The following is a 24,465-nucleotide window of genomic DNA, read 5'->3' as shown; positions in this document are numbered from 1 at the left end:
GATACACAGGGCAACTTATTAAGCAATGTTGATGGTCAATTTTGGGAAAATATGAGACACAGGGTAACCAATTAGCGCAATGGGTTACAGGTACAATATCGTTGCCTAGTTTTAATAGGAAAGTAGCCAAACAGCAAAGTTTCCCTGTGTCATCAGCTTTAGATCATTATTTACAGATGCTGCCTGGTCTTTTCTATGGCATTCACTACAAAAAAGTGAAATTTGACATTTTTGTCCTATTGATTTTTTGACTTGCTAATTGTTCCTCCTTCAAATATCTAGACCAGATTGTGCATGACCAGTTGTCTTTTTTTTGTTCTTGACCGGTGGCTTTGAATTTAAAATGGCAAGCAGTGTGTGATTCTTGCAAGTAATTGAAGGCTATTAACCTTTATCTCCTTCTAAACTCCCTCATGGAGTTAACATCCTCTCTAATGAGGGACGTCGAGAGGCAGAAGGAAGAAGTGAATCATTATTCTGTTTTAAATAAATCTTGCATCAGACGCGTTAAGTATTTTTCAGTCTCCAGGCCTGTGTGATCAGATCACAGTTTGCTCCTTTATCTCAGTAAACATTTGGCTTACCGAATAAATCAAAACTCTTTATTAAAACCAGATGTATTTCTGCTTGTTCTCCGGATAGTCTGGGGGATTGACTACACGACATAAACTGGCTTTTCTTTATTTAATTTTTTCTTTTGTAACCTGGTAACGTAATATTTAATCATTTAGAATTCTGAAAGCTATAAATCCTGTTGCTGTGGTGCAGATGTACATACAAACACTCTTCTTGGGCTTTATTTTCCTTTAAATCAATAGACTAGCATGTGATCTATGACAGGGGCAAGAACTGGAGAACCTTTACCCGACTACATCACTTTATTGTACTTAACACCCTCTAATTAATATTAACGGGTAATAGCTGAGCAGATAAAAGCATGTATGTCTTCACACTGGTTGTTAACAGTACTTTATTTAGTTTGTATAATGAAGTATCACAATTTTATTATATTTGCTATTGGGTTGCTAGGCTGCTTTTGCTGCTTTATTACTTCCTTCTGTGTGAGATATTTAACGTGTTTATTGGAGACAGAGGGAAGTTAAGAAGCGTCTGTTCGAGAGCTGTAAATCTAGATTAATTTGAACATTTGCACACAAGCTGTTCAGAGTTAGGACTTTTACCCCCCAAGCCTAATTTATATTTATATATATATATATATATATATATATATATATATATATATATATATATATATATATATATATATATATATATATATATATATTTATATATTAGGGGTGGAACGATACACTCAGCTCACGATATGATGTGTATCACGATGTAATGTTCACGATTCGATATGTATCACGATATTTGGAATAAAAATTGAAAATTAAACTGAAATGCAAATTTTACCAAGTAAACTTGTTTTTATGAATTTCTTTTGTTTCAACTGGTTAAACTGAGCCTTCTTTAAGAAAATAAATTTAACAGGCCTGTCTCTGGAAAATAAAACAATTTAAAAACTTCTTAAAAATATTATTGAAATGACAGAGACAAAATTAAGGAACAATTTAAGTAAAGGTGCAAAAAAAATAAGCTTTCTATTCAATTAAATTTAACAGTAAAAGCTTAAGACTTTGCTTGGTCACTTGCGTTTTTTGTGTGTGCAAAAAAAAAATCCACATTTCCAGGTATTTAATTCATATTTAATTAAATTCATTTAGAGATATCTCTAATTACAATTGTGACTAGTCAAAACTCATTTAGAGTTATCTGCAAATATTTTTCAATGGAAGTCAATGGAGGAATATGACTAGTCATAATATATTTGCAGATATCTCCAATCTGATTTCATACTAGTACAATTGTAATTGCAGATATCTCTAATTGTCATTCTGACTAGTCGAATTATAATTATGACTAGTCAAAATATAATTAGAGATATCTCTAAATATATTTATGGATAATCAGAACAAAGGTTTAAATGCTAAAACGGCTTGCCATACGCGCACATCTATTAAAGTCTGCCCTCTGTAGTAACAGTTCACGGTCAGCTCACGTCATGTGTGATTTTGAGGTGGGAACATTATATGAAGACAGAATGATATTTTAGGGTGAATTGTACCTTATAAATACAGTATGCAACTCTTTCAACACCATTAGGAGGTATCCCTGTCGCTGTGCAAAGTATGTAGATCACTGTGAAGACTTTAAAACTTAGGATGTTTGACCCAGTATGTGTGTCGAAAAGCGGATGAGTCTAAAGCAAAGACTGTACAACCGAAATGTTGCCAGACGTCTGATTTTGAGAGGATGGGCCATCCTCTATTTCAGCTCCACTCATCTTGGTCTGCTAACATTACTGCTGCTGCAATCTGAACTCACGTGTGACAGCAGGTGGAACGTAGCTCACGTGCAAACAGCTCAACTAATAAGAGAAAACGGACGTCATATCGTAATCAAATTGTCATAACGCCACGATGCATATTGTGACATTTTTGCATCGCAATAAATCGTACAACGATAAATCGTTACACCCCTAATATTTATATATATATATATATATATATATATATATATATATATATATATACACACACACACACACACACACACACACACACACACACACACACACACACACACACATCAAATAGATTTGATGTGTTCCCGCTGTTAACGTTAGTCGGCCCCAGTCTCCCATACATTTTGCAGAGCACCAAAACTATAAGTTCATCAGGGCCTCTATAAGTTTAAGCCGAACCTCTTTCACACCACTGCATTAGTCTTTCCTTTCCCATCAACTAATTTGTCTGCATTCTTACTTGTGGAAGCTTGTTCCTCTATATTTGTATTCAGGGCACTCATTTTGTAGCTTTCTGCGATGGAGCAGCTTAACCTGCTGAGCGCTGGCAGCGTGTCTGTGATGTACGTCATCACACAAGTGACATCATGCTCATTCTGAGCACGGAAAGTCATTCAGTGACAAATGATACAAGGTATGAGCTCTAATATATAATAAAACATACGTATGCAAATTCTTATCGAAATACCGTAAATGGGTTTAAATATCATATCAGCGGTATATATTTATATTGAATTATTGTCCAGCCCTAATTTTAAGTTCATGTTTTTTCATGAATTTTAAAATAATATTGCAGTATTGTAATTTTTGAGCTCAAATGGCTAGTAAATCAAGTGATCAGACATTGGAAGATGTGGCAAAATTTAAGTTTAAGGCCTGTGAACACCGGGACTCTTTTCCCCATTGTTTAATGTTTTGTGACTAAACAAAGGGATCTAATGTGATCGTGGACACCATCATGCAAAAAATAGCAGTCGTTAAACCATTACTTTGAAAAAATTGTGGCTTTGTTTGAACTTAAAAAAATGTCTCTAAAGTCTCACAATAAGCAGGATTGAAAAGAGTCCCGGTGTGCATGAGCCTTTAGGCCCTGATTTTACAAAACAAGCCTTTTCCGTCCCGTAGTTTTTTAATGTTGAAAATGAGAAATTTTGAGTCCCCGGTGCCCTGCTGGTGCAAACAGAACGCTAAACAATGAGGACTTTGTTATTTTTAGGCCATATGGAGTTCAAGCAGATGATTAAAGATGATTAAAAAATTCCCTCTGCCTCCTACTAGCACATTAATATGTCATTTATATTCAGCCGGCAGTGGAAACATAGGTGCACACTGATTTACAAGGATCTCTTGTCTTCTTTTATTGAGGATATGCGCACCAGGACAACCTTGCGTTCTCCATATAAGCGTCTTCAGGAGCGTCTTGTCTGCTTTTTGTCCTGTGCCAGTCTGTGGTGCTCATTAAAGCACTCCGGAGATTAACCTCCCCTGTAAAGTTGAAAGCCAAGTATAGAGCTCAAATCCTTTGACTTATAGTCTGTTAGGATTTAATAGTCTCTTTGCATAAATGTCCAATGCTGCAGCGACTGAGGAATGTTTGATTTAGCATTGAGCTGTCAGCTCTTCTTTAACACTTGGCCAGGGAGTCATTTAAGCTGGAGATAAAGGTTACAGTCTTTTTTTAGGTGAGCAATTATTTTTATGTTAATTTATGTAATGTGACAACCAAATGCACAACACCGTAATCATCATTTGTATGAGAATGAAATATAATGTTGGTAAAGCAACACAGCTTCAATGAAAATAATTGTAGTCATAATAATGAACATGATGATTTGAAATCATTTTTCACTCATTCAATATTTAAGTAGATATATGGAATAGGCATGAGCTAGTATAAGATTCTGATAGTAAGATAACCTTGGGTGAAAATATCAGTTTCACAGTTTTACGGTATTATGATTACTGCTTCAAAATATATTGTTATTAAATGTCTGGGTAAAAAACAAAACCTTTTCCCCCCTTAAACACAATATATTCTATTCTGATGAATTTTTAAAAATATTTTGTAACAGAAAATATGGCAGAATAAATAATTCAAATGAATTAGACTAAAAACACAGATTTCACTACATTTTAATACAGCATCTTGGATGTCTTTACTGCTGAAGATACTGTTGATACTAAAAAAAACTTAAAACAAAACTGAAAAAAAAACCTTACAAATACCATAGAAACGGTATAGCAGAAAATGTTGGCGGTTTTAATACCTTGACTTTTTCAAACCGCAGTATACCTTGAAAATGGTTATCGTCTCGTATGTAGTAGCGTGTGTGTGTGTGTGTGTGTGTGTGTGTGTGTGTGTGTGTGTGTGTGTGTGTGTGTGTGTGTGTGTGTGTGTGTGTGTGTGTGTGTGTGTTTGTATAACCTTTAAAAAAAATAATTAGAATTTTGAATTTTACCTATTATAGTTTGGAATGTATGTATATTTATATTATGTCATTTATATTAAAGCAGTAAAGTAATACATTTATAAAATGAATAATAAAATGCATAAATGAGCAATATCACACTTGTAGCTGTGCCTTAGTGTCCCACCAGTGATGATATACAGCAATATCACACTGCTACTCGTGTGATAATGTGTTTATACAACAGTTTGACAGTATAATTGTGTATATAAAAAAGAAAACCAAACACTGAGAGTCTTGAAATCCTTTTATAGACCTTTTTCTTAGAATGCAAAATTACCCATTATGCTTTGCGTGTATGCGCAAGGAGAATGCTAAGAACTTCCGGCTGGCAGCTGATACCTGTAAACATTCACATTCAGACAGCTTTGAAACAATAATTTTACTCTATTTTACTTGGTTTTAATGTCTTTGAACTAATACTGTTGTTGATCAGCACCATTTACTGGATTGATTATTTAAAAAAAAATGCGATCTAAGTATGAAAGTCATTTACTGCGAGTCATTTACCCTTACTGTCAGACTGTATCTTTGTGTGGCTTTAATGGAGCCTCGCCATCGCTAAAGTGAACAGTTTCTGACTTTTTTCAAATATACAACCAACCTAAACAAATGTAATTCACTAAAGTTTTTGACATACACACACACACACACACGTCCCGTCCCATTGACCCATCAATTGAAAGACTGGCACAAAGTGAAAATAAAGAGGCGTTTAGAAGTGACAGAAAAACACATAACGTGGTAAATACTACACACAATCTAACTAAATGAAACATAAACCGCTCCCGATTAGAATAAACTTGCAAATCAGCCAGCAGAGTATCAAAAACTGACTTTTGTTGGTCATTTTTGGAAATTGCATGACTTATAAGCTTGCATACCTGTTAAGTTTCATGCCAGTAATCTGGTTTTCTCTATAATGCTATAAAGTGTTTTGTGTGTGTGTGTGACAGGTCGGGAACGCACACACTGTATTTCTGATGGCAGACAGGTGAACTAGGAGAGCGTTTTTTTTCAATTCAATTAAATTCAGCTTTATTTGTATAGCGCTTTTACAATGTAGATTGTGTCAAAGCAGCTTCACATAAATGGTCATAGTAACTGGAACAGTGTGGTTCAGTAACTGGAACAGTGTAGTTCAGTTTTTAATGTTTAAGTTCAGTTCAGTTTAGCTCAGTTCAGTGTGATTTAATCATTACTGAGAGTTCAAACACTGAAGAGCCAATTCATCGATGCGTAGCTCTACCAATCCAATTTTTTTCTTGCGCTTGAACCACATCTGACAGATTAACGGGTTTAACACATACCTTTCAAAGTTGTGTGTCACAAAAACACTCCAAAATACATTCAAAATGCTTTAGAAACCCATTTTTCGGAGCGCAAATTACCAGTTGAAAACGCTCTAAACGAAAGTTCTAAGCATTCTACCTGAAGATGCTGGTCGCTATGGCGCCCTCCATGCAACAGTTAAGAAAAAGGTTTATATGAGGAACTACTTTCTCCCACCATTCATTCACATCTGCAGCTGACGTCAGAACAGCTACTTCCTCAACGTCACTTTAGAGCTAATATTTAAATGATTATCTAGAGCAATGTCTAAAGTGATGACAAAACGGGTGATTTTGCTGACTGACATTTTAAGACTATAAGGCTGAACAGCATGAAATGCCATCAGTCTACAGAGATTTCCTAGTATTTCCCTGTTGTAATCGGGATATCACAAAAATTAACCCCGAAAAAAAAGCCAAAGCAGCCCAAACACTACTAGATTACTGCTGTTGTGTTTGTAATAAAAAATACACTAACACATGCGGGCAGTTCTTCTTTTTTTTATTTCACTAAACTAGTCTGCTGTAACGAAAACAGGAGACTCAATAGAAACAAACAGATGGCCAACCAAAAAGTGACTATATATATATATATATATATATATATATATATATATATATATATATATATATATATATATATATATATATATATATATATATACACATACATACAACAGTTCTGTCTGGTTCTCGAATCTGATTGGCTGATAGCCGTGATATCTTTAAGTAATATCAGCACCCGTACAGCCTCTTTACCATTTGTGTATTACTCCGCCCATATACAGCCAGCAAAAAAGCAGACACTACAGATCTAAATTTTAAAAGATGTTTGCTGAGCTGTTTAACTGTCAGCTTATGATTTGAATCCGTAAAAAAATAGTTCTTCATACAAAAGGGTTTTTTAGATTCTCCATGTTTGATTTAGTTTTTATATACACAATTATGCCGTCAAACTGTTGTATAAACGCAACAGTTTATACAACACACTCGTAGCAGTGCGAAATGGCTGTATATCGGCACTGGTGGGGGCACTAAAGCACTCGGCCTGCTGCCTCGTGCCAACGCACGCCTCCCACTAGTGCCGATATACAGCCATATCGCACTGCTACTCGTGTGATATTGCTCATATATATATATATATATATATATATATATATATATATATATATATATATATATATATATATATATATATATATATATATATATATATATATATATAAATAAATGTGGCCAACACAAAATACACACATTGTTGATATCTCTGAGTCCCATCTCACACTAAATAGACTACAATTACTATGGTATAAATACAGCACTGCATCATATAGAGAGATCGACTTAGAATGTCACTTACACGTTTAAATTATGATTTGATCAACTCCTCTAAGGGCTTATTCTGTGGTTACTGATGTGCTGTATCTCCAAAATGATACATATTTAAAATGTACTCTATATTTTTGAATAAACTGCATAGATGCAATCTAATCAACTACATTCTCACATAAAAAGCCTTAAAAGTACATTATATTGTTCAACAGCGGCAATATTTGTCAAACTGCTGTGTTCTCTGCTTGTTGCTGTATGTGGGCGGAGTAATACACAAAGCAGAAGGGTTAAGAGGCTGTACAACTGCTGTTATTTGCAGAAAATTGCACTGCTACCAGCCAATCCAATTATAGAACGAGACAGAACTCTAGTATAAATAATAATAATAATAATAATAATAATAATAATAAATATAAATAAATAAAGTAAATAATAAAGATGATCATTGTTTTTATTATTATTATTCAAAGTAAATGTTATTCATATTTCAATTTTGTTTTATTTATTTTAATAATTACTATTCTTGCCCAGTAAGAATCATTCTTCATACATACAATGAAATACATAATTTACAGTGTAATGCTGAATTAATATTACAGCAATTCATTTCTTTGTTCTCTAAATATAACTCTTTACATTGTTATAATATTTTTTTTTACCTTTAATTTGTTGTTTCAGGCAGTGGAGCTACAGCTGTGGTTCAGGCTGCTTACTGTGTGCCCAGGAAGGAGAAAGTGGCCATCAAACGCATCAATCTGGAGAAATGCCAGACCAGCATGGATGAGCTCCTGGTACTGAAACTCTTATTACTTCATTAACCTGCAAATGTGCTTGGGTTCATTGCGCTGGAAATGTCAGTAAAATGGGTTGTTAATTCTATTTCATGCTCATATTTTGTATTAGTACTGTATATGAAAACAGCTACCCAACATATGAAAATATCACTTTTGGCTTGATCTTAACTCTGCAACATTTAAAGTCTACACATATAATATGAGAAATTCCACTCTATAAGTCATGGCTCATAAATGCCAACACCTCCAATAAACTAAAAGTGAATAATGTCCTTATAGGCTGAGTCTAATGCATGGAAACAAACTCTCCAATGTTTGTGTTTTTTAGCAGGATTGTTACGTTAAATTCTAAGGATGTCCCAGTCAGGGATTTGGGTCCTTTAAACTGATTCATTCAAAAAAATTGAATACTGTCCATTTACTTGTCCTCAATTGGTTTTTGAACCTTTTCTTGTTTTGTTTTTTAAACCCCAAAGAAGGTGTTGTAAAGAATTTAGGAAACTTGAAAGCTGATGGCTACTGGCTTCCAACTTTCCACAAAATATATTTTTTTTTCATAGAGGAAGGAATCTGATCTATACTGTAAAAAATACCCGTAAATTAGCAGTTTCCATATTTTGTAATTCATGTTTTTTATAAAAAAATTTCCAGTTTATTTATGCTTTTGAATTGAATAACGGGAGTCTAATCTTTATTCCAAAAACTTTTAACCATTTAAAGCTTTTAAAAAAAATCACTTTTATTATATATTTACTAGTTTAAGTGATATCTAGTCTGGGTTACTGTTGTATATTACGATACAAAAAGTGTTATTACTTATTACACTTATTTAGGGTTGTGAATTGCATTATGGGACCTTGATCTCCAACATCAAAGGTCAGTAATTTAACAAAGTAACTTTTATTTCTCAATGTTTCAAACTATTGCAATGTCAAAAGTCAACAGTTTAACAAAGTAACTTTTATTGACATTAAAAATTAAATTTGACACAGCAAAGATCAAGGTCCTATAATGCAATTCACAACCATAAGTTATATATATATATATATATATATATATATATATATATATATATATATATATACACAGTGTAGAACTATTATCACATGAGGAAATGATGAAAGAGTTACAATTTTTGGTGAACTGTCCTTTCAATGTTCATTATCTGCCTAGTCCCAGTTTAATATTCGTATTGTTCTAATGCTACAAGATTTGCACTTTTTTAAGTTAAAGTTGTTGAAATCAATTACTTCATGGATTTTTTATGAGGCATGAAAGCAGCGGAGCCCTATATTATTATATTATACCATATAGTCTATCGCCTGTGGTTGAGAAGCTGCAGTGCTGTTTTATACTAATATACTAAATGCATTTTAAAATTCTGTTTTACAGTTTTGTACAGTTTAATAAAACTCACAACACATTAAAGCATCATAACTTTGCTGCTTGTTAAAACTACCTACTTAAAATGAGTTGAAACAACACCATTAGTGAGATTGTTTTGGGGCAACTTAATTGTTTTATGTTCAAATCACATAAATTTAAGTTAAGTTACTAAATTTCTTCTGGGACAACATGAATGAATTATGTGGAACCCTGAATTTTTTTTACATTGAGTTTAGGCAATTTTGCATTTAAACCTGACCTTATTAAAACACGATACATTAATCAGACTAAAGGGATTAGGCTCTTAATTATTAAGCTTTTTCAGTGGCACCCCACTGAAGTCACTTTTCCCTAATATAATGCATCGTGGCTGAGTATTAGATAATGCACCAACTGCACAGCAGTTTAAATGTGCATTTGCACTGTCAGTGAGTAATAATCTGAATTTATTCATAGAAGCGAAGCAGGCAGCACACAGAGTCTACAATTTTTAGATTGTCTGGAAACCATTATTAACTGGACCAAAGGGAATCACTGTATTGTGTTCAGTTTATGTCAGACTATTTATTTCTTACTCACATTTCCCTAGAATTCTCATTTTAATTGCCTCTCATCCTATTCAAAAACACCCGTTTCTGTTTGCTTTTATTTTTTTTATGTTGCCATTTCATTACATTCATGTCAAGTTACAGCCAAAGTATATTTTCCATAATCTTGCCCTTACGTTTCTGCACAAATCCCCTTCTCAGTTTATTAACTTCATCTGTCAACTCCTCAAGGAGCTGGAAAGGTCATACTTTTGTTCCTCGTGACCAGACGAAGCTGAATATCTCTGTTCACTGGGAAAAGCTCATATTCCTGATTTACAAAGAGGCTACCAGAAGCTCTCTAATTTTGAGTCAGTAAATGGAGACTTTCTTCCAGTTGAGCTGAATGGGATGCTTTATCCAGAAATACAAATATGAGAAGTTAATTTTACTCATCTTCAGGTCACCCATGATGTTCAGTAGAACAATAAAGACAATTTTTAGCTCTTACTGGGGTTCAGAAAATCCAAGTCAACAGCTACTGGCACTTTGAGGGTAAAAAAACATAGTCACAAAGATGCATGGCTCTTGCATTTCTTGCGTAAGGCTTTATCTCGGTTTTGATTATTGAATGATTATTTTATTTTATTATTATTTCTATTTACTTTTTCCTCTCATAGTACACTGAAAAAATAACTTAAGATTTACTTAAAAAATACTTGTAACAGTTTGCACAAGCAAATATCAAGTAAAATTTACAATCTTATATCAGATACAATTAACTTGTCAATAGCATGTAAAATCTACGTAATTTATTTAGGAGTGTTAGGTTAAACATTAAGTAAAAGTTAAATGATTATCTTTACTTTTGAGTCTTTATTTATTTAACTGAACCATAATGTCATTTTTTTGTTTTATCAGAAGGAACGTTACTTGTATTAATTTAAATAAAACTTATTAGTTACAAATTGGTACATTTGGTGCAACTTGGTTTAATTAAGGCACACATCTTCACTTAAAATGTGTTATTTCACTTTAGTTGAAGCAAATTTATTTAACAAGAGTACATTTACTTTATAAATGCTTACTGATGTCAGCGCTAGTGTTGGCACATCTATGATTTTCTGAGTAAAGCATCAAACTTTAATGCTGATAATAAAAATGCCAAGACCCAAAGCATAAGTGCTGCTCTTTTGCAAGGTGGCAACCTTAAAACTACATACTCAACAGTCTTCTTAATCTACAAACTAATGAAGATTAAACTCTTACAAGTCTTTCTCTCAAATTTAGAGACCTAAGATTGCTCTTTTTTTTCAAAATACTTTTCTTCTAATTCAATCCCTTGCAAAGCATGCTGAGAACTATCCATTGCAACATCCATTATCAAAACTTACTTCATATTTTAGGTTTGCGACGATTAGAAAATATTTAAATATTACGAGTGAATGAATATTAATAACTCTTTACACTCATTTCATTTATTACATAAAGTAAATGTGGAAATATTAAATATGTACTTAGAAAATTTTAGTTATCCTTGAGACTTAATATTACAATTTAAAAATGATGAGAGTCAATTTATTAGTTTTCACTAAAAGGTCATTTCTTTCAGTGTATGTTAATATTCTCCTAACTAAGTTTTTTTTAATTAAGCATGTTTCTATTTTTTTATAATGTTTAATTAACAAACTATTTCTGGCTATTTGACGAACTCTTCAAACAGATATCAAAGCACACATTGCTTGAATTTGAAGTCATGTGAAGAAAGGTCACAATTCAGTTTTAATGTAAAAGACAAGATTAATTAAAAATAGAAAATACCTTAAATTAATATAATTGAATATTTTATTGTCAAAATGGGAAATGAACAGCATCTTGCAAACAAAACGTTTTAGTTTTTGAAAGTTTTAACAAAACATCAGTGAGTTATATATTTACTGTTTAAGTTTTTTAAATATAGTTTATTTAATAAAACTTTCTTATCCTGGGAGTTCATTCTGCTAAGGTGACCCCTTATAACTTGAAGAATAAGCTGAAGGAAATGATGCTTGATATTATTATACATTATTACATATTAATAAGTGTGCTTATTAATGCTTAGTGCTTATTAATGCTTAGTGATGCTTAACATATTATAGCTCAGTAAAAAAATAAATAAATAAAAAGAACTAACTAGGCTTCTGAATATTAAATACATTGTCTGCATTTACTTGAACTGATTTACTGAAGGGAGAATACAGATGACACTGGAGCACGGCCCCGCAGGCCTGTTGCTAACTAATACCAAATAAACCACCAAAAAAAAATAAGATTTACCTGGTGTATGAAAGACTCGCATTCTCTTTTTTTTTGTCAGGTTGCATATGAAATGTGTACTCACTGCAATGTCGAAAGCTCTCAGTTTGTCCACACACTGTAATGCATTTTTGAATGGGATGCCAAACATGTGAAAATTATGTTATAGGCTGTGAAGTTTAGTTTATTTCTGATTAATCGTCTGGCCATATCTCTTATTAACCAAAGCAATCAGTCTGTGCAAGAAATTAAATGTTATTTACAAAATTATTGTCTTAGCAAATCATTTTTAGCATGAACATTGAAATTTGTTATTAAAAAAATTCTACCTGATTAGGAATAGTAACACAGTCTTACTGTTTATTTAGATTTCAGCTTCGGTTTCTTCCCCAGACCAATCATTTCACTTTATAAGACCTCTGTGCTTTATCATCATCATCATCATCATTAGCAGCAGCAGCAGCAGCTATGGATATTAATTTAGTTTTGCCTGTATATAGTTTTATTTTTTTGACTCTCAAAGTACCAGTAGCCATTAATTTTGTGAATCATCAAAGACTACAGATTGAGCTAAACATATTCTTTAAGGTCCTGCTGAAGAAAATAAGTCATGTATATCTTAGATGACTGGATGATGAGCTATTCTATGAAATCAACCCAATGAAACAGACATCTTATAGAGTAAAGGTCAGATGGAAAATGTTCAGTTTAGGTTTCCTCCAATGCTTTCTTTGCCTTTATGACCTGCTGAGCACTCTCTTAAACACAGAGGAGGCATTAAATTAAAGCCAGATTGCTGCGGTAATGAACTAATGCATATGATCTGCATCAAGAAGGATATTCTGAGAGTTTTGGGTCAATTTCACTCATGGTCAAGCCGTTTGCTGGAGTGTATCATGCTCTAGTTCCTCCAAAAACACGAAGGAGCAGCTTAAATAGCTGTGAAATAGAACAGGACAGTCCAAACAGGCCTGAACGCAGAGGCCTGTGTGCGGGGAACAGTTTTGCTCTCTGACTGAGCCGAGATCCTGTCAGTGCCACTGACGTCAAGCTGAGTCTATAGTGACTCCACTGTGTGCCACTGCAGCGACAAGACCTCGCCAAGACCTTCTCTGATCACATGAGTTCAGTGCCTGCCAAATGTCCATCTGATGACGCTGCTGCACTCCAATGCATTTCTCCTGGATAGATTTGCTTCCTAGAAATAGGCTGCACTTCTATGAAATATATTCAGAGTGTTTTGCTTAATGCATTAGCTGTCAGTACTTTTAAATATGGTTGAGTCAGTTTCACTTGAGGTAGAATTACTAGTAGTATTAAAATGTATAATAATAGTAATCATCCAGTAAATATTTATATTAATGAATTTACTTTATTTACACAAGTTTTCACTTTCTGCAGTTCTTCAGTTTCTTTTCTTCTTCGTCATCATTAACTATTTTTTTATTTTTTTATTTTAGTTCTTTATCTTCATTTTCTTTGTCGTGCTTATCTTCATCTTTGTCTTCATCTTCTTTGTTGTCTTCTTTGTCTTTACCTTCTATGCTTCTTTGCTTCTTGCAAGTCTTTATCTTTGTATTCTTTGTCTTTTTGTCAGTCTTCATCTTCGTTTTTGTCTAATACTTCATATTCATCTTTCTCTTTGTATTCTTTTTTTCATTTTTATTTGACTGCAGTATATCAGCAGTGATATTTTAAATGTTTATCAATATTAAAGTTTGAAATGCAAGTATAATATATATCAATATAGTTGTGATACTTCAAAATTGTTATTGTTTTTTCTTAACCAAAAGATGAAGTTTTATTCTTTACTATAATGTAAACAAGATTGTTTTTCTAATTATGGCAGCACATTGATTTATTTTATTTTCCTGCTTTAACAGTCTCAAAGGAAATGTTCTAATAAAACATCTTTGCATTTCTTAGAGTGAATCAGCAAAATAACTCGCTGATCTGTTTTAATCTGATTTCCAAGCTATTGAAAAAGGAGTTTGTTCGTCATGGTTCGTTGGTCGTGTGTGTGTGTGTGTGTGTGTGTGTGTGTGTCTGTCTTGAGGGATAAGGGCACTAAGAAAATATCACTAGGTCAAAGTTAATGCAATGTGTAAAATTCACATACAATAATATACACATACAATAAATGTGTTTTGTAAAAATGTCTTTCATTTTTCCACATATTGAACGAATTGAACATTCGTGTCTCAGTGTCAGTGTCTCGCAATTTGACTGAATATCCAAATCGACCAACTCTTACCCCGAAGCTCCAACGTAACTTTAATCCAAATGGAAATGTTGAACATCACAAACTGAGTGAGAAATTTACCCTGCGGAAAAAGGAAAGTGTGTTTTCCACTGAGTAGAGCAGCGGAACAGCAGTGACACAATCACAGACAAAGAGTCTCAGTCCTTTTCTGTGCTCATTGTCCTCTGGACGTACACGAATCGGGTGGCAAACAGTCTCTTGATGTCACCCCATTGTTTTCGTCTATCTTGGGTAGACAGGCTGAAATGCCCCTCGGCTTCTGCTGAGAAAACGCAGATGGAGCTCTAGCTATTAAACGTCTCAAACCCGCCCTGGGCATTATTGTTTTCATATGCCCTCAACCTGGTGTCCATTGTGGAACTGGACGCAGCCTTGGTGGAGCCAAAGCTGACTGGATTGTTGAATTGAGTCCAGAGGGGTGGGTTATGCCCACTGTTGGGGTGGCAGTGACCCCATGGCGTTTGTGTTGACTACACTGTGTCGACTGGGGCTCATGTTCACTGGGTCATTCGGGGACACAATTTGGACAGTTTAGTTGCCTTGGGGTGTTTTTTAAGAACTTGAATAAGCTTGTTTTCATAATATTAAAATATTTCTCTAAATATCGTAGCAAAGCAACAGTTGATCCAAAAATGTTAATTAGCTTTTGGCACTGGGACTGCCATCAGTCTATAGTCCTTTTCACACCGATACATATCCGAAAAGCTCTAGAATGACTTTACTGGTAAATTATGCTGTTTACATACACAGCAAAACTGTCTAAAACCTACTCAGTTCAGAGAAGATTCGGTCCCTCTTTATAATCAGGCAAACAGGTAAGTAATAAGTAAAGCTGCTGTTTTGTGAAGTTGCTTATTGATCGAGTTGATCCTCTGCTGAGATTTTGAGAAATTCAATGTATTATATTTCAGCTGATTTCATCTAAGGCTGTGACTGAAGTCAGTAGTTTTGTGTTTCTCTTCTGTGTTTCTGCTTAATAACAACAGTTGTTCATCATCAGCCCGCAATTATCATCTAATTAATTATTTCATTGTCTCATCAACTTGAGTAACATTACCTCAATTTAGAAAGTGACCAAATCCATCCTAAGGATTTTGCTGTATAGGCAATGACAATCTGTAATATTTCTATAAAAACACCATTCGCACATTTATTTCAAAATACCGGTAAATTTTGACATCATTAACCAGAAATTACCTCTATGAAGAGGGTCAACTATCAACTGTTGATAGTTTCACTTCATTTAGAACTTTAGCATGCATGCTGTTGTCCCAAAAACTATGACAATGACAATTTTATTTAACTTTAACTTTAGTTGGCCAATGTCTATTCCAACAAACTGACAAAAAAGAGAAAGACAGACAACCACAGACAGACTAAGAATAAACATTTTGTTTTTTCTATTAACATTTCTGGATCAGTTCTTAAATTTTTAGAATGGATTCTGTATTCAAATAACATCACAACAACTTGTGCCTGCACAAGCTCTAAACAGACAAATGTTTCTATTAAACAGGACTTGGGCAATATTTGTGCATATATGAAATGGAATATGTTTGTTTTTCATAATTGTTCTTTGTAATTGGCTTTTTGTTTGTACATTCAAAGCTTGTTCATCCTGAACAGAGTTGGGTGTAACTGTAGAATGCGTTACTGTACTCTAATTACATTTTTGAGGAACACAGTAATGTAATGAATTACATTTTAAATTTGTGTAATTTCATTACAGTTTCTAAATTCAATGTAATTTTAATACACTTTTAAATTGCTGGAGAACACGAGGTGAAATGGCTGCTGTTGAGAGTGTTTGCTTCTTCAAGTGGAAATACAGACATTGATTTCATTGAGCGTAAAAACAAAAATATTGCTGTAAAATGAAAATGAAGGAGCTTTCGAATGCTTTTAACTAGACCAGCAACATGTTCAAACACTTGAATAGAAAGCATTCTACGACAATACTCGTTGCCAAGGAGGATACCGGCACCCAAAAACATGGTGGCCCAACACAGCTTAAACAGGCTAAATTAAAAAAAAAATTGTGCAGGATCGGGAGTGAAGGTATCCTCTGAATGTGAAGAGAGCTGCTTATAGGGCCATACACATATCGCATTATTTGCATATCCCAGGTGTACCCTGTTGAAAACTGCGAGTCACATGACATGAACTGACTGATCAGCTTCATACTTTAGAATATACACATTTATGTCAACTAGTTAGTTCAGACAAACACAGAACACCCAAACACTGCAGTGCTTTTTCATACTATGGATGTCAGTGGTTACAGGTATCCAGTTTTCTTCATTTGTATTAAAAATGACAAACCGGTTTGGCAAAAGTAAATGATGAGAGAATTTTAAGTTTTGGGCAAACTCTTTTGAATATGTCAAGCTGCTGTGATCAACCCACCGTTATGTTTTTCAGTGAATATTAAATTACTGAAAGAGCTGCAGTTTATTTTGTATACTTATGGGTATATATGTTTTAAGAGAAACTTAAGTAATTAGTCATTTGATTTACATTAAGTAATTAGTAATGTAATCAGATTACAGTAGTTAAAAAAGATGTAAATGTACAGCAGAAAAAATAGAAAAAAATATCATTCAAAAATCATTTTACAATTGGATCGTGACCCCCAGAAACAGAATTAATCTTTTAATGCATTAAAAGCTTCTTGAATGTTTGGCATCATATTTTATGTTGACGTTTTATTTAAAGTTAAGTCATGTCTGAAGTAAAGTTATGGTTTTTTGTTATTAGAAAGTGCATGTTCAAAGGCATGGGAAAACTAACAGACTCTTAAATGCATGTGGTCAATTTGAGCTTTTTGACTATTCAAGGTAGAAAAACTCTGATCTCTATTATGTTTTGTAATTTTAATGAAATGACATAATTAAAATTAAATACTAATAGCTGTAGCTCCTGATGATACATTAAATTATCACTCTGTGAAACCTTTAATTTACAAATACTGAAAGCTAAATAAATCAAAAGTGCCCGTAGCTCTAGGATTACCTTTAATCACCAGGGGCCAAAGTTTCAAACCTCTATACATGTTTTTGTATTCTGGGCAACATAAAGGGAAGTATTTGAAAGAATGCCAGTAACCAAAAAGATCTTACCACCCATTTACCCCCCATACTATTTATTCTTTTCAAATATGCAGTAAATGGGTTGAGAGATCTGTTTGGTTACTGACATTCTTCCAAAAATCTTCCTTTGTGTTCAGCAGAACAAATTACTTTATAAGGGTTTAGAACAACCTAAAGCTAAGTAAATGTTGAATCATTTAAGTTTTAGGGTGAGCAGCCTCTTTAATTATTTATTATTCACATTATGGCTAAATTCTGTACACTTTATTGCCACACTTGCAGTGGATTACAATGCAACCTGTTTAATATTCAAAGCATAGTTATTTTAGGAAGGGAGCATGTGTATGCAGCGTGAAAAAGGGGTTTAGTTGAGGCTTGCTGATCTCATACTTGGGTTTTTGCCATTTCTCTAAATCCTGTAGAGCTGGGCTATTGAGTAGTGATTGCAAAAGACCTGGCTTTTCAACATTAGCAGAAGCACAGTTCAGGGAAGAGCTCACACATGACCTAAAGGTGCTTACACATTTAATTCATAAAAATACATTCTTTTATTTGTTATTTATGATACTTCTATCATTTTATTTTATGTAAAAGTGTTATAAAATCTTTAAGTAAATAAAATATTATTTAAAAAAGACAATATTTTTTGATGACCTTGCTTTCCATATAACTTCAACGAGTGAGCACTTACAATACTTTATATTATTTTGTAACATACGTTTTACTTTTAACCTCTCAGATATTGTTTTAGGAGGCCTCTGATGTAGGAATTAAAGATTTTTACATGGTTTACATTTTAGTAATTTTTTAGGGAAATGTTGTAATATTGCAACGTTGGGCTTAGCTGCAAGTAGAATTTCTGTATTTGTACTCACTTTGTCTGTACAGGTTTTTAAGCATTTGTTTGCAGGGTTATTTGTTTGTCACATACCTAGCCCCACAGCAGTATATACTGTATCATAATAAGCATTTAATAATATAAAAACATTTTGGAAAAAAAAATTGGTCATATTCAGTGTGGATTGAATGTATTTACTTGTAGTGATAGTCCCTAAGACACTTCTTTTCATCTGAAAAGCACAGGCAAAACAGGTTGAGTAGTTGTCTGTGTAGATCTTGTAGTTTTGACCCTCTAGAAGTGTAGTGGCAAGCTTCAACACAACATCACCTGACAGCCCAAGTTCAGATTTGGCTTTTGGTATTGCATCTACCTTAGTACACATCAACATCACAGAGCAGACCAGAGATTCCAGTTCTGACCCACAGTTTGAAGCCCCATGGGTGTGGTTTGCCACACATTTATTGTTTGATGGTATTGAATCTCCCCTTGAAATGAATCATCATTTCATCCACAGAGTTGTGCTCTTCAGCTCTGCAGGCTTCTCTCCCAAAATGAATTTAGCCACGGTCTAAATTTCCAAAGTTTGTCTTTCTTTTTCATCTCTGATACAGTCAAGTTGTTTATAAAGTTGTAAGGATGGCTCTTTCCATAATATTAAACTGTTATGAAATTCCATGAGGTAAGACCACAAGAATTGTCAGGCACTAAAACAATAAACTTTCTAATCTGAGAAATAGATCAGCTAGGAAACCAGGTCTTCAACTGTCCCAGTCCCTGTCCCCAATCCTGAGCCCCCCTCTCTTCCCTGAACTTTACAATCTACACCAGAGCAGCTCACTCACATTACACAGAATGTCCAAGTTTTGAATGTGGTGTATCTTGTGGCTTTGTATTCATGCTTGGTATCATTTTAAATGTCTCTGTGTGAATGGTAAAGTGTTCTTAATTTAACTAATATTTTACAATTTCCTTTATATCTGTTAATTTGGGTTTTGTGAGTCTCTGAGCTCTGCACCAAGACTTCTGCAATGTACTTTTACACAATCAGGTATTAATCTCTAACTCTTGAAGTTGATGATGATGTTTCACATTTCTGAATTGGCTTATTTTGTTTAATATGCGAAATGGAATGGAAAATCTTTACCTGACAAATAAATGTCAAATTCTTATTTAAGTCTATTATCTTCTGAAATCTTTGTAACTAGATTGTTTATGCTGATGTTTTCTGTAGCGCAAGCTCTGCAATTGGTCAACTTGATAGCGGTAATGAGCATGGGTGGCACAGAATTCGACTCCTCTTTTCTCCTCACGTGGTAAATGAAATATGACGCACTGTAGCTATGTTTAGATTTTAATTATAGAGCATGCTCTCGTTTTAAGTCAATTATTTATAATTGTATTTTCCATTTATTTCAAATAAATGTAAAAAAAAAAAAAAAAAACTGAATACTTAAAAAAAAACAAATGTGGGGACGGTGTCACGGTGGAAAAGTGATGTCACCGGTGTTGCGTCTTAACACCGGTATCACTGTCAACACCGTCTATCGTGGCAAGCCTACCTGTGAAGTGGCCAGACGGAAGCCACTCCTTAGTATTGGAATTTGCCAAACGGCATCTGAAGGGCTTTCAGACCATAAGAAACAAAACTCTCTGGTCTGATGAGACTAAAATTGAACTCTTTGGAGTGAATGCCAGACATTACATTTGAAGAAGACCAGACACCGCTCATCACCAGGCTAATACTATCCCTACAGTGAAGCATGGTGGTGGCAGCATCATGCTGTGGGGAAGTTTTTTTTTAGCAGCAGGAACTAGAAGACAAATCAGGATAGAGTAAAGGATGAAGGCAGATATGTACAGAGACATCCTGAATTAAACCCTGGGGTGACGGTTCATCTTCTAACAGGCCAATGACCCAAAGCACATCCCCCAAAATATCAATGAAGTGGCTTTACAACAATTCTGTGAATGTCCTTGTGTGGCCCAGCCAGAGCCCAGACCTAAATCCTATTGGCAGACGGTTTATTGTCAAACACAATGCAAAAGTGTCTATTTGGCAATATTTTGGGTTCAAACCAAATGCAAAAGAGAACCTGAAGACATTAATGAGGCAATCTGCAAACTTTGCCTGACAAAGGTGGCAGTATCTAAACATAACTAATTTATACATGCACATTCATGTTTAACTATGGGTGGGTCGCGGATAGATCAATGGCCATAAATACGCAACGCATACTCTCATTTTAAAAAAATCACGCAACCATCATCTCACAAAGTTTAATTATAATTATCTTATTTTTTTATTAAAATGAGTGATTTAGCAATGCCGCACCATTGACAATCCAACTGCAGAGAAACAACATCGTGGCAATGTGAGCACTTTTTCCGAAGTTCAGCTGTTCTTTTTTCCACTTGATTATGTGTTTAATGTCAAAAAATTCCATAATAAATAGGCCGACAAGAGCGCATCCTGTGTGTGCGCGGATCTTTTATAACTGATGCCACTCTCTTCAAAAACCGAAAGTTGCTTCTTCTGTCTGGCAATATTTCGGCTTTTAATAAATGAAAAGTTTATTTAGATGAACCAATATTAAAAATTGCTATAAAGTAACTTTATAAAAAAAAAAAAAAGTCTATCGGTAGGATATCTGTAAAAACGCAATTGGAGCCAAAGATATGAGTTGTGTTGCCTATAAACTATAGGCCTATTAATTCTAATAAGATGAAAACCAAAATTAACAATTCATTGCATTTTTCGTGTGATAAAAATATATGTAAACGAAAAAAAAATCAAAGGGTGGCTAATTTGTATTAATGTGTATTAGTATTAATGAAAATATGCTCAGCCTATTTAATTAACGGCTATATACGCCGTCAATAGACAAGCCATTCAAAACATATTATTTTACTGTGTACTGGGTTATAATGTATATTTTACAATAAAAACTAAACGTAGCATGTCTCGCTGTCATTTAAAACATGTAATTCATAACACACCAGAGCTGTGGACCTGTAGTGTTTAAAGTTACAGGGCGGTTGGTCATAGTCTTACTGCGCACTGAACTCCAATCCGAGGGAGATGATGTTACTCGATAGACAGCATTAACTTGAGAGATTTAAAAAATAAAGTATTTTTTTAAAAGGAACAACGCGCAAATCTGCAACAAATAAAATAAAAATAAAACGTCTTGCCAGTGCTGTGTGTATTCCGCCACTGGCAGTGTGAGACGCCCTTATGCAGCGCCTGTAACTGCCGCTTGTAAGAGAGATCAAAGCTGTATCGATATAACCAAAAAGCAAGATCATATAGTTATAAATTTTCCATAACAATACTTATCGAAATATTTATACATTTACATGTTGTTTATTGAGATTGTGTGATCTGTACAGGCTGTAAACTGACACGTGTGCGGTGATGTTTAGCTCTGACGAGGCGCTTTTATTTAGCCTGTAGTCTTTAGATTTTTTACATACTGTAATGTTCCAACTCTTAAGATTTTTTTATATTCTCATTATGCAAGGATCATATTTCATATTCGGTTTATTCTTCAATAGCCTATAGATTCGTTAATAATGTATTTTATAAACAGATTGTTCATAAGGACTAAGCTGTTAATATATAATATAGGCGTTTATGGTTGTTATTTGTATGGTTCCAACTTCCACAGTTTTTTCAGCCTGTAACATTGTTGTGTTTTATTCGTTGTGTTAATAAAAGTTATGTTTTGTTTAATAACAGGGATTTTTTTTTGTAGTTTCCTTTTCATCCTTTCAAACAATTGATGCCGAATTGGCAACTCTCGCAAAACTGAAAGTGAAAGTATTATACTCACGCATTTATAAGCTAATTAAAAGCAGAAAAAAAGAGGAAATGAAGAAACGCCCACTCCCACGGTGATACCGGTATTACCGATGTCATCACATGCCGATTAACCGGTGGGGAAATTTCCTTACCGTCACAACCCTATTCACAGGCCTGACTGGTGGATTGGTCCACAGATGGTTGTCCTTCTGTAGGGTTCTCCTCTCTCTACAGAAGAACGCTGGAGGTCAGACAGAGTGGCCATCGGGTTATGGATCACCTCCTTGACTAAGGCCCTTCTCCACTGATCACTCAGCTTAGATGGCCAGCCAGCTCTAGGAAGAGTTCTGGTGGTTCCAATCATCTTTCACTTACGGATGATAGAGGCCACTGTGCTCATTGGAACTTTCAGAGCAGCAGAAATTTTTCTGTAACCTTCCCCAGCCTTGTGCCAACCCTGTCTTGGAGGTCTACAGACATTTCCTTTGTCTTCATGCTTGGTTTGTGCTTTGACTGCACTGTCAACCCTGGGACCTTATACAGACAGGTATATGCTTTTTTCACATCATGTCCAATCAACTGAATTTACCACAGGTGAACTTTTATTAAGCTGCTGGAACATCTCAAAAATGAAACAGAATTCAGAGCTTCACGGCAAAGGCTGTGAATACTGATGTACATGTGATTTTTCAGGTGTTTTTATTTTTAGTTAATTTGCAGCAATTTCAAAAAATATTTTTTCACATTGCCATTATGGGGTATTGTGCATAGAAATTTGAGGAAACAAATGAATTTAATTCATTTTGGAATAAGACTGTAACAAAAAAGAATGAATACTATGAATACTAGCTATGAATACTTTCCGGATGCACTGTAAATGCACTACATTAAAATTGTTATTTACATAAAAATATTTGTTTACAGAAGATGAAAGAAATGCACTGTTTAATATATTATTTGCAAGATAACAACAATTATTTTCTTTTGGAGAGATACTGCAAATTTTTTACTTTTAATATGAAAAACATTGAAAACTATTTATTTTGTTTAAGTTTTTTCCCCCTTGTTTTAAAGGAGAAAAAAAGTGACTGTTGGTTTTAGGCAATGTGTGTTTTAATTTCATTCGTTCAATGTTGATGTTCAATAAATAATCAATTCAATTGTTCAATTAGTTTAAAATAAAACAATGCACCCTTTATTCAAAAATCTTATACTTGTAAAATGTTCCATTTATCAAGATTTTGATTTTAGGCCAAATTGCCTAAAATGAGTTCACTATTTTATTATGCTTTTCACTCTTTTTGTAAGCTATTATGTATTGCATACACATTTTTGCAATTAAATACATTTTCATTTACGCAGTTGCTTTTGAAGTTTGGAAGCATTAATTTTCATTTTAATTAAGCTGTGAAACACCTTTCTTTCTTTCTTTCTTTCTTTCTTCCTTTCTTTCTTTCTTTCCTTCTTGTCTTCTTTCTTTCTTCTTTCTTTCTTTCTTCTTTCTTTCTTTCTTCTTTCTTTCTTACCTTCTTTCTTTCTTTCTTTCTTTCTTTCTTTCCTTTTTTTATTTATTTATTTTTTTTTACTTTTATTACTTTGCATTAAATGTGACTAATTTGAACAAGACCTGGCAGCTAATCAAAAATGGCAGAATTGCTCTGTATCACCAGAAATGCTAATATCATTAGTAAACCCTTAATATCCAATGATTAGGGCAGGGCTCTGAATGATAGATTTGGCTATGGTGCCAATATTACCTTAGCTGTCAGTCTCTCTGAGCTTCAAGGCTTTCACTTCAACTGCTCAGCCAACTGGAAAGACTAGCAAATAAACAGGAGGTGGAGAGGAAAACTGCTTGTTTTCGATTGCTGAAAAATCAATCAAGCTGCAATGTTTTGCTTATTGATATTGACACTAACATGTACACCTATTTATTTGCATGCCCGGGTTATTTGGAACAGCTTGTAAG

At 33.9% G+C, this 24,465-nt stretch overlaps 1 protein-coding gene across 3 annotated transcripts in view; it reads left to right on the top strand.

Moving 5' to 3' along the window:
- Positions 1-24,465, top strand: part of oxsr1b (oxidative stress responsive kinase 1b) — an 89,580-nt gene that overhangs the window by 17,792 nt on the left and 47,323 nt on the right. For all 3 annotated transcript variants that reach the window (XR_012399093.1, XR_012399094.1, NM_201175.3), the window contains exon 2: positions 8,178-8,290. Coding sequence is in view for 1 of the 3 variants with exons in the window: in NM_201175.3 (NP_957469.2) it covers positions 8,178-8,290 (113 nt within the window). In the remaining 2 variants the exon portion in view is untranslated. The remainder of the gene's footprint in view (positions 1-8,177; positions 8,291-24,465) is intronic.

This window comes from Danio rerio, chromosome 24 (assembly GCF_049306965.1).
Source record: "Danio rerio strain Tuebingen ecotype United States chromosome 24, GRCz12tu, whole genome shotgun sequence".
In the NCBI taxonomy this organism is placed as follows: Eukaryota; Metazoa; Chordata; class Actinopteri; order Cypriniformes; family Danionidae; genus Danio; species Danio rerio.
Note: the sequence above shows the minus strand (reverse complement) of the source record. Positions and strands in the feature narration are given on the sequence as shown.